The sequence below is a fragment of the Bos grunniens genome, chromosome 2 (genome assembly GCF_055505025.1).
Source record: "Bos grunniens cultivar Pamir isolate PY7600 chromosome 2, Bosgru_T2T1.0, whole genome shotgun sequence".
NCBI classification, from domain to species: domain Eukaryota; kingdom Metazoa; phylum Chordata; class Mammalia; order Artiodactyla; family Bovidae; genus Bos; species Bos grunniens.
The window spans coordinates 2,752,555-2,764,098 of NC_141166.1; the positions used below are offsets into that span (position 1 = coordinate 2,752,555).

Here is an 11,544-nt window from a genome sequence, read left to right on the forward strand (position 1 = left end):
GCCACCCCTGGCCTCTCTCGCCAAAGCCTTGGCTTCCCACGAGAGGGCTCCCTGGCCCACCCCAAGAGAATGAGAAAGTTGAGAGCAGACGAGGCTTCTGAGCAGCTGGCTTCCATCCCCGTGATGGAGCAGTGCTGTGCCCAGTCTTCCTGATGCCCACCCAAGCCACGTTAGAGCACTTGCCTGCCCGGCCCTAGGTTCCAGATGGTTCCTGCCTCCAAGTGGAGCCACCTTGACATGCACCCCCAATTGTCCTCACCAGAGCAAGAGAAAGGCCCACTCACAGGCAGTGGACATGACGGACACGGGGTTAGGGGACCCGGCAGGGCCACCCAGGGGAAGGGGCCAAATAAGCTGTGTGAGTGAAGAGACCCTCAGGCTGGCTTCCTGGCTTCCTGTCTCATCTCAACCACTGCCAGTTGGTAGGGTCTCAAGCTTTTTGGGACTCTGAGCCTCGTTTCCTGACCTTCTGAGCGGGAAAAGCTGGTGTATGTGTGGGGTGTACCCTGGAACCGGGCTCTGTTCCAGATGCTTTCCCCACAAGATCTCCTTGCAGGGACCCTACGAGGCGACTGAGCGATGCCATCAATATCCCCATTTTATAAGTGAGGGGACCCGGGCTGAGAGCAGCTCTCCTTGGGTCACCCAGCCAGGTCTGACCCCAGAGCCTATGCTCTTAACCACTGCGCCCTACTGCTCACTGGTGTGGCTGTGGTGAGGAGCCAGGGAGCCAGTGGCTATGGCCAGTGGATGGTGGTGTGAGCCAGAGGGGTCCTGAGTGAGGGTCTATGTGTCACACGATCAAGGCATCCTGCACTCTGGCCATGGCGGGGAGAAAGCACGCTGCAGGAGATGACCTCAGGGCACACGTGCCAATCAGCTGCTCAGGACTTTAAAGGTCAGGCCGGCAAGGGCTGGGGTACGCCTCCCTGTGCTTTCCCTTTGTGTGTGTGTGTGTGTGTGCGTGTGTGTGCACGCACGTGTGTGGGTGTGTGTGCGTGTGTGTGCATGCCTGTGAGTGTGCGTGTGTGCGCACCAAGCTGCCTCAATCCTGTCCGACTCTGTGACCCTATGGACTGTAGTATTCCCCCTGCCAGGGATGCCCCTCAGCTCAGACGCCACTGTCCCCAGGAAGACAGAGGCCTGGTGCTCCTAGAGTCCGTGTCAGGAGACGGCAACTACCTTCTTCCCATTGATCAAACCAGAACGCTTGGAGTCACCCACTTCTCCCCACTTTCCTCCTACCCCACAGCAAGCCATCCTTGAAAGTGAAAGCCACTCAGTCATATCCAACTCTTTGTGACCCCATGGATTATACAGTCCATGAATTCTCCAGGCCAGAACACTGGAGTGGGTAGACTTTCCCTTCTCCAGGGGATCTTCCTGACCCAGGGATCGAACCCAGGTCTCCCATACTGCAGGCAGATTCTTTACCCCTGAGCCACCAAGGAAGCCCAAGAACACTGGAGTGGGTAGCCTCTCCCTTCTCCAGCAGATCTTCCTGACCCAGGAATTGGGTCAGGGGCGCCTGCTCTGCAGGGGGTCCTTTACCCAGCTCCCTGGCAGCTCCCCCTCAGAATCGACCCCACCGCCACCCCGCCTCATGGTTTCCTGTCCACCCTCCCCATCTAAGCACTGGCAGTTCACGCTGGATCCGTGCAGCAGCCCCAAACTGGCCTTTCTGCTCCCGCTCAGGTCCTTTTCTATCCTCCACCCTGACCGATCTACAATATAAATCCACGTACACACCCACCCAAAACACTGCGATGGTAGACAGATTGATAGAAGAGAAGACAGTCCAGAAACAGACGCACATACAATGGATTTTTGACAAAGGTCCCCCCAGGCTGTTCAGGGGGAAGACAGAACTCTTCTTAACACGTGGGCCTGGAACTACTGGGTACACTTAAGGAAAAGATGAACCGACCCCTACCTTGCACACACACGATTAATCTGAGATGAGTCACAGACCTAAATGTAAAACCCAGCATCGTAAAAACTTCTAGGGCAAAACACAGGAATATATCTTTGTGACACTGGATGTCTTAAAAAGGTCACAAAAAGCACTAAATGCAAATTTGAAAATTGGTGAATTGGACTTAATCAAAATTCAGATCTTCTGCTCCTAAGAAGACACTTTCAAGAAAATGAAATGAGGTGAGATGAAGGAGCAAACTACAAACTGAGAGAAAATACTCTCGACACAGATACACGATGAGGGATTTATATCCTGAATATATAAAGAACCACTACAGATCAATAACGACAAATTTTTAAAGAGAGGATATACAAATGGCCAATCAGCATATAAAAAGGTATATAAATAACATCATTAAGGAAATAAAGACTAAAACCTAAGTAAGATACTGTTCACAATGACTAAAATGCCTGCAGTAGAAGGATGGACAGCACCAGATGCTGGCAAGGATGTGGGATAGTAAGAACCTTCACACCGCGCGGGGTGTGTGAGAGCACTGCCGCTCTGCAAACTGGTAGCTGCTCACAAAGATAAGAAGACTCCTCTCTGGCCTATGACCCAGCAATCTCACTCATAAATACTTGCCCGAGAAAAAGGAAAACATACGCCCATGAAGACCTGGGGCTTCCCCGGTGGTGCTGGTGGTAAAGGACCCACACGCCAGTGCAGGACTCGCAAGAGACGTGGGTTCGATCCCTGGGTTCAGAAGAGCCCACGGAGGATTCAGTGGAAGCCCACTCCAGTACTCCTGCCTGGAGAATCCCATGGACAGAGGAGCCTGGCGGGCTGCAGTCCACGGGGTCTCAGAGTCACCCACGACTGAACACCCACAAAGACTTGTGTGTTCACTTCTCATCAACACAGACGAGTAAACTCCTAAGACACCAACAGCGTGGGAGAAGCTCAGAACACTGTGCGGCAGTGTGCACCCCGCACGATTCTGTTTGTGGGAGCTGCTAGGACATAGAAGCGGCCTCTGAGGACAGGAATCAGAGCAGCGTTTACCTGTGAAGCGACCTCTGAGGACAGGAATCAGAGCAGCGTTTACCTGTGAAGCGACCTCTGAGGACAGGAATCAGAGCAGCGTTTACCTGTGAAGCGACCTCTGAGGACAGGAATCAGAGCAGCGTTTACCTGTGGACGGTGGAGACGGACTGGGAGGAGGTCTCGGGGGACCTCTGGGGGGGATGGGAACGTTCTCGAATTTGACCGGGAGAGTGGTTACACAGGTGTTCACATGGAGTAGGGTTTATCAAATTGTGTTCTTAAGAACAGCGCATTTCCCTTCTGCGAGCTTCATCACAATTTAAGAATATATGAAAGTCAAACAAAGCAACCCAAAACAGACTGCATCCTGTGTAAACTTGCACCCCCACAGAGCTCATCTTTCACGCTCTCCTCTGCTCCATCTGCTCCTGCCACAGGGTTCTCCTTACCCTTCCCTGAGCATGCCCAGCTCAGCCCACCGCCATGACTTTGCACTGTCCTTCCTTTCTGCCTGGAATAACCAGATAATCTGAACCCCTCCTTCACTCAGGTCTCTGCTCACATTTTCTACCCAAAGGCTCTTCACTTGAACTCTCTTTCCCGGTCTCGTCTTGGCCCCCTCGAAATCCTTCCCTTGCTTGTTTTCTGGCATTGCATTTATCTCCATCTGCAAGTGTATGAGAGGCTTCCCAGGTGGCTCAGTGGTAAAAAGAATCCACTTACCAGTGCAAGGAGATGCAAGAGATGAGGGAGGATTGATCCTTGGGCCGAGAAGATCCCCTGGAGGAGGGCATGGCAACCCACTCCACTATTCTTGCCTGGAGAATCCCATGGACAGAGGAGCCTGAGGGGCTACAGTCCATGGGGTTGCAAAGAGACAGGCGTGACTGAGTGTGCACGTATGCGAGTACATGATATGTTTCCTTATTGCCTGGATCTTCCACTGGAATTTAAGCTGAATGTGGATAGGGTCTTATTCACACGGTACAGGGCTCAGTGAAGATTAAACAAGGTGGTGCATCCAAAGTGCTTCCCATAGTGACAGAGTAAGGACTCAGTGAGTACAGGCTACTGTTCTTATTCATTATTGTGTCCCCAACATTGCCCTGCATAGTGGCCAATACGGATTAGGTGTCCAGTAAAGAACCAGATACAGCACATGAGTGAATGAGTGGGTGGGTGAGCGGATTAGCAGGTTTATGGGTAGGTATCTGGACAGATGACAGATGGATAAATGGATGCATGGGGGACATGGTGAAGGGATGAATAATATGATGGAGTGATGAGTGGATGGAGGGATGGACAGAATGAATGCTTGGAAGGCTGGAGGGATGGATGGATGGATGGATGAGTAAGTGGGTGGATGAGTAGGTGGGTGAGTGAGTAGATGACTGTCTTCGTGAAGACCCAGAACTCCCACAGTGAAGGGCCTAGAAGAGCTTTTCCACGAGATTTCACAAGGCTAGTATTGCAGCACGATGCTGAGGGAGTAAAGAGAGCAGTTATAAAACCGGGATCTCATGCACGCCCCTGAGCAGATGCACACCATTTCACATCTCTGTCTCGTCCCTCCCACTCACTGTCATTTTCAGAACAGTTTCTCAAAGAGTGGGGGAGTGGCCTATTCTCCCCATGTACAGGGGAGAAAACTGAGGCCCAACAAGCTGAACCGACTCATGCAAATCACGTAACCAGGGACTGGAAGACAGGCCTCAGTCCTGGGTCTCCAGACTCCCACTCTTTCCACATGTCCAGGAATTGAGAGGAAGGAGATGTCAGGGACAGAGAACCTTCCTGTGGGTCTTTTCAGCGATGAGCTCTAGGGGCAGGAGAGCGGGCCCAGGACCAGCCTGTCAGGAGCTGCTGAAGGGCGTCAGCATGCAGTGGAAGGGTGTGGGTGGTGGCCGCTGGCCTCCCAGCAGCTCCTGCTGCAGGTCAGAGGGGCTGCCTGCCACCAAGGCTCTCACTGGTTGGCAGCTGCCAGGGTCAGGCCCGGAGGTATGAGGGCAGAGCAGACCCCTCACCTACCCACCCCATGCCCCTCAGGGTTGGCTCCACCCGGGAACGCAGCGCAGCAGGGGAGGGGTCTGGCTGCCCACATGCAAGCAGCTTCCCGGGCTCTGAGCGCCCCTCTAAAGACCGATGCACGCTCGGGTCCTGCTCCGGCCAGGTCTTCGCTGTCTGACCTCCTGGGAGCCAGTTACGTAACCTGCAGAATGAGTTTCATGGCAACTTGCTCCGTAAGCATCAGGATGAGGGCAAGGGCTGGGGACGGTCCTAGAACGGAGTCTAGTGCGTGTCAGGCGCCTGATAAATGTGAGCTCCCTCTCCTGGGGGCCAGGAAGCCCAGGCCGGCCTGAAGCGGGTGGGCGGGGCCTTTAGAAAAGCCGGCAGTTGGGAGTCTGACCCAGGAGCTGTCTGCTCCTTCTGCTCACGGGGCAGTGGGGGGCGGGGGAGGGGGGGGCTCTTCTATGCCCCCTGCTGGCTGCAGCGGGACCGTGCCGCCCGTGCAGGACAAGGAGAGAGACCTTCGCCCGCAACGCTCCTCACCTGCGAAGGGACCTTGACCGCGCTTGAAGTTCATGAAAAAGGCGAGAAAGTGACTCGGCTCCCCTAAGCCGTCCTTGCCTTATGAGGACAATCTCAAGACGCTGGAGGTTTAAATGAGATCATGCATCCCAAGTTGCTTAACCGAATGCCTGGCACTCAGGATGTGCTGGACAAATGCCCTCAAACCCACAGCGTCTCCCAGCACTCCTAACAGCCCAGCGTGGTGGGCGGGCAAGGGTGGTCGTGGCTGTTCCCATCCTGCATTTGGGGAAACTGGGGAAGGGACTGGTCCGGGGCGCACAGGGACTCCTCTCCTCATGGTGGACGCAGCAGTGGGAACCGCCCCCGTCTCCCCCATCGCTCTGTCCCCTGGCGCGGGCCCGCTCTTCCCCCTGACGCGTCTCTCTTCCCCATGAGGCCCTTCAGATGTCTTGCTCTTGATTTAATTAACAGTCCTTTGGTGTCATTCTCAGAGAACGAAATTGGCAGTGCCTGGGAGATCATTCGCGTCCGCCAGCTGCTCTGAGTTCTTCTCTGAGAGCTCTGAGTGGGAAAGAGAGGTTTCCGGAGCTGGTGGGGCCGATGAGGAAATCCCGGGGCAGCCCGAGAGCCTGGTGACAAAGCTCTTCTCCTGCTGCCACCCCTGGAAGGTGCTCGCGGAGAGAGGCACACGAGCAAGGCAGTCCGATCTAAAGCCTACCTCTTTCCCTGGCCCAGAAATCTGCAGGGTCTGGCCCAGCCCACACCCCCATTACCCCCGACCTTCAACCTCAGCACCACGGCCTGGCTGTTCCCTCCACCTGGAACACTTTCTGGGAGCTTCCTCTCAGCTGACATAGCAGCTCAGAGGAGGAGATACTCAGACCCTGACTCCCCACTGGTCCGAGTCTCCACGATGCTATGGCTCTCTGATAAACTCTTGTTCACCTACTTACTTTGTGTCGAATGTCTCCCCTACCAAAGTGTGAGCTCCGTGTCAGCAGGCACACGCCTCCATCACCACCGTGTCCCCAACCCTGCCGAGCAGCTGGCTCAGTAATTCCTTGCTGGATGAACGAGTGAGTGATGGAAGGATCTGGCAGACAGAAGCTTGGTGTGAAAGCCACGGGAGGAGAAACTGGCTCTGTGGGTGACCTTGGATAAACCCCTTCGTTACCCGTGGGCTATGGTTTTTCCAGTAGTCATGTATGGATGTGAGAGTTGGACTATAAAGAAAGCTGAGCACTGAAGAATTGATGCTTTTGAACTGTGGTGTTGGAGAAGACTCTTGAGAGTCCCTTGGACTGCAAGGAGATGCAACCAGTCCTCCTAAAGAAGATCAGTCCTGAGTGTTCATTGAAAGGACTGATGTTGAAGTGGAAACTCCAATCCTTTGGCCACCTGATGTGAAGAACTGACTCAATGAAAAGATCCTGATACTGGGAAAGATTGAGGAGGGCAGGAGGAGAATGGGATGACAGAAGATGAAATAGTTGGATGGCATCACTGACTCAATGGACATGGGTTTGGGTAAACTCCGTGAGTTGGTGATGGACAGGGAGGCCTGGCATCCTGCAGTTCACGGGGTTGCAGAGAGTCAGACACGACTGAGCGACTGGACTGCACTGAACCCCTGGGCTTCGGTTTCCCGGTCTGAGACCTGGGAGGAAGAACCCGGTGATCTCCGTGGCTCTTCCTCCCCTGATAGTCTCTAGGCCCGCCTTGGGCGCCGTGTCTCCCAAGTTCAGAGACGTTAAGGGGCTTGAAAGAAGTGATGCCAGATGGGGAAGAGAATCAGGACACAGACCAGGCCCAAGGAAGGAGACGGCTCCCCTCATATTTTGGTACCTTCCCCTCACGTCCAATCCAGAGATTCCAAAAAAGAAAAAAAATCGTGGGTCAGACTAACCTGGAAGGAAGTGCTCTGGGGCAGGAATGACGCGCCCCGACGTTTGGCCCTGGTGCTTGCTCATGGTGTGACCTTTGGCAAATTGCTTCCCCTGCGCCTCAGTTAACTCAGCTGTACAATGGGGACGACACGGCAAGACCCCCCTCACAAGCGTTGAGTGCTCATAGGAGTTTGAGTTTCTAGCAGTACTGGCTGCTGGAGCAGGCTTCTCCCTGTTTGCTGCTGAGTCATCTCCAGGTGGCACCTCCCTGGGGCATCCCCGACTCCCCGTTCCCAGGGCGTCTCTGATCTGACGTCTTGTCACACCGGCTGGTGCTTGTGTTCTGCCCGCACTGAGAGTGAACCCCACCAGGGCAGGGGGTGTGTTCTGGGTGCCATTAAGTCCCCAGTTCTCAGCCGGGGCTCGGGAACTGTGTGTGAGTGAGCGCACTGGATGGGAGCCTTGTCTTCCGTTCCTCCGCCCCTCCTTTCCTTGCCGAGTCCCCTCTCCCCCGCGCAAACACACAGCCCTCTGACCCGGCCTTTTCCTCCTTTACAGTTGCCCCCAAAGGACCCAAAATCATGATGACGCCCAGCAGAGCCCGGGTCGGGGACACCGTGAGGATCCTGGTCCACGGGTTTCAGGTCAGCCCGGCTCTGATCTGCTGGGAGGGGGCGGGAGGTGGGCGGGGCCCCAGCTTCCCTCCCCTTGACCTCCAGCACTGCCAGCGGGCCCCAGTCTCCGAATCTGCCTGACGGCAGAGTCGGCTTTGCCCGCCCATCTGCAGCTCAGAGCACGCGCGGCACGTGGTCTCGACCTTCTTTTCAGCCCTAGAATCCTCTTCTTCCCAAGGTTCCGGGCAGCCGATCCCAACCCGTCGATGAGAATGTGTTACCCGCGCCCCACCAGGCCCTACCTCTGGCCACCTTCCCGCTCTGGCAGGAAGGGTCCTCCTGTGACTCCGCCCTCCCCTGCTCTGGCCAACAGAACGAGGTCTTCCCGGAGCCCATGTTCACGTGGACGCGGGTGGGGAGCCGCCTGCTGGACGGCAGCGCCGAGTTTGACGGGAAGGAGCTGGTGCTGGAACGCGTGCCCGCCGAGCTCAACGGCTCCATGTACCGCTGCATGGCCCAGAACCCGCTGGGCTCCACCGACACGCACACCCGGCTCATCGTGTTTGGTATGCTGCGCCAGACCAGGGGATCGGGAGGGCTACCCAGGGATGGGTGGGGTTGTCCCAACGAGGTGGGCGCATCAGGGGCCTGAGTTCCCCAAATTTGCCCCGAGGAGGCGCACGCAGTGAGGCACTGGAGCGCTGCGGGGGAGACAAAAGCAGCTTTGGAGCTCGGGAGCCCTGGGCTCCAATCTCAGATTTCCCACTCGGTGACGGGGCAACCCCGGGCAAGCGGCTTCCCCTCCCTCAGTCTCTCCATCTGTAGAATGGGCCAGTACCTCCCAGCCCGCAGACGCCGCGTGCCTGCCCTGAGCGGCGTGGTGACGGGCGCTCAGCAGGTGCTGGATAAGGGGCCTCCTTTGCCAAGATCTGAATGCTGTCCGTGCTCTACTTCTCTTTCTGTTCTTCCCGACAGAAAACCCGAATATCCCAAGAGGAACAGAAGACTCCAATGGTAAGTCTCCAACCCTGGAGCTTCTAGCGTGAAAGCTCTGGTCCCCCAAATGCTCCCTTTGCCTGCGCTTGCCCCTCCCTCAGGCCTTAGGCGAGTGATTGTCCTCTAGTTGGGCAGAGTCTGGGTCAAAGGTCAGGAGTGGGCACTAAAGCCGTTAAGGGGGACCCAGTACCCCTAAGCAGCCAGCAGGGATCTCCAGGGACCAGGTCTTTCTGGGACCAGCTTCCATGACCCCAAGAGCATGTGTTCAACCCTGACCCTGGGGTTGTGGTCTGGGGCCCTTGGCCACTTTGCAGGATGCTGGGCACACAGACCAATGCCTCAGCAGGGTCCTTAATGCTGCCCCTGTCTCCAGGCTGGCCCTGACCTGGAGACCAGCCCGTGGGGCCCGGATACCCTTCCCAGGCCTGCAGCCCTCCCCTCCCCGCACTGAGCTGACCCCACATTTCATGATGCATCCCCCCATATTCCTGGTCTGCACTGCAGGGTCCTGGGGGCCCCCAGGGAGCCCGGCCTCAGCCCAGCAGGCCTGGGACAGGGAAGGGATCACACACAGTCAGCTGGGACCGACAGCAGGGCTGGGGCTGGAATCCAGCGGACCCCAGCGCTGAAGGGCAGACTCTCATCTGGGGCCCTCCGGAGCTCCGTGGTCCCCAGGGCCCACACCCACCCACACCCCCGAGAGAGGCGGCGCGGGGCCCCTGCCCTGACGCCGCCCCCTGCACAGGTTCCGCGTCTGGCCCCGCTGGCGTCCGGCTCACCCTGGTGCTCGCCCTGACAGTGGTCCTGGAGCTGACGTGAAGGCGCGGCCTCCACTCCATCTGGCACTGGCATCTCTGCGACCGGTTTTCCTTTCTTTTTTAAACTATTTCCAGTCTTGTTCTTAGTCTCTTTCTGTCCGTGTCTTGGCTCCTTCGGTCAATTTAATTAATATAGAACACTTTTCCCCACCTCCGTCTGTGGCTCTGTATTCTTCATGTTCTATAGCAGCAACAGGGCGCCTCCCGGCATGCAGCCTTGGGTCAGGCAGTGACAGGGTGACAGACGGCATGCTCTTTCCCGGAGGTGGGGTGCAAGGGCAGTGCCTTGTCTCATCCAAATCCAGGCGTGGGAGGTTGCCAGAGACTCAGGAAATCTAAGCTCCCTCAGGGCCGGTGTGATAGTCAGCTCTTGCCACAATGACCCTACATAACAAAGCAACCCAAATCACAGAGGCATGAAATAACAGGCATTAATAATTATGTTCTCAAGGCAAGAATACTGGTTCGCCATTCCCTTCTCCAGTGGAAACAGTGTCAGAATTTGTTTTGGGGGGGCTCCAAAATCACTGCAGATGGTGATTGCAGCCATGAAATTAAAAGACGCTTACTCTTTGGAAGGAAAGTTATAACCAACCTAGATAGCATATTCAAAAGCAGAGACATTACTTTGCCAACAAAGGTCTGTCTAGTCAAGGCTATGGTTTTTCCAGTAGTCACGTATGGATGTGAGAGTTGGACTGTGAAGAAAGCTGAGCGCCGAAGAATGGATGCTTTTGAACTGTGGTGTTGGAGAAGACTCTTGAGAGTCCCTTGGACTGCAAGGAGATCCAACCAGTCCATTCTGAAGGAGATCAGGCCTCAGTGTTCTTTGGAAGGAATGATGCTAAAGCTGAAACTCCAGTACTTTGGCCACCTGATGCAAAGAGTTGACTCATTGGAAAAGACTCTGATGCTGGGAGGGATTGGGGGCAGGAGGAGAAGGGGACAATAGAGGATGAGATGGCTGTATGGCATTACCGACTCGACAGACGTGAGTTTGGGTGAACTCTGGGAGTTGGTGATGGACAGGGAGGCCTAGCGTACTACAATTCATGGGGTCGAAAAGAGTCGGACACAACTGAGTGACTGAACTGAACTGAACAATTATGTTCATGTTCAGGATGAAGTGGTTCAGCTGATCTAGTCTGATTCTGGAGGAGGAAATGGCAACCCACAGCAGTATTCTTGCCTGGAAAACGCCATGGACCAAGGACCCTGGTGGGCTACAGTCCATGGGGTCACAAAGAGTCAGACAGGACTGAGCACAGCACAGCAGTCTGCACTCAGCTGGGCAGCCCTGCTTCAGGAAAGAGGCTGTCTGGGCTGGATTCCAGGCTTGGGGTTGGACTTGGGTCTCCTCCCTGGGTGTTTGCTCTGGGGCCCAGGCTAGGGAGGTGGTGGCTGATCCTCTTATGGTGGATCATCAAAGCTCATGAAAAAAAATGCAAGCCAAGCAAGTACAGTCACGGCATCTGCCTATCGTGTCCACTCTCTTCAGCCAGAGTAAGTCACATGGCCAAGGCCAGCATCAATCAGGGTCACAGGTAAGTCAGTGGTAGAGGCTCCAGAACTTCTTACTCAGCTACTAGACGGTTTGCCAAGCCATTCAGCTGTTGGAGGGAAGGACCGAGAGTGTCTGGGGGAGGGTGGCCTCTCTGAGCCATGGACCAGACCTGAGAGTCACCAAGGAGAGACCTGGAAGCGTGTGTTATTCAGCCAGGAGAAGCTGGGCT

General features: G+C 55.6%; 1 protein-coding gene across 2 annotated transcripts in view; it reads left to right on the forward strand.

Annotated features, from left to right (window-relative positions):
• The window catches only part of IGSF21 (immunoglobin superfamily member 21), a 278,219-nt gene extending 268,258 nt beyond the window's left edge, over positions 1-9,961 (forward strand). For both annotated transcript variants that reach the window (XM_086364713.1, XM_086364702.1), the window contains 4 exons: positions 7,942-8,027; positions 8,371-8,563; positions 8,973-9,011; positions 9,739-9,961. In XM_086364713.1, coding sequence (XP_086220839.1) covers positions 7,942-8,027; positions 8,371-8,563; positions 8,973-9,011; positions 9,739-9,812 — 392 coding nt within the window. In that variant the 3' untranslated portion in view covers positions 9,813-9,961. The remainder of the gene's footprint in view (positions 1-7,941; positions 8,028-8,370; positions 8,564-8,972; positions 9,012-9,738) is intronic.
• The last annotated feature ends 1,583 nt before the right edge of the window (positions 9,962-11,544 follow it).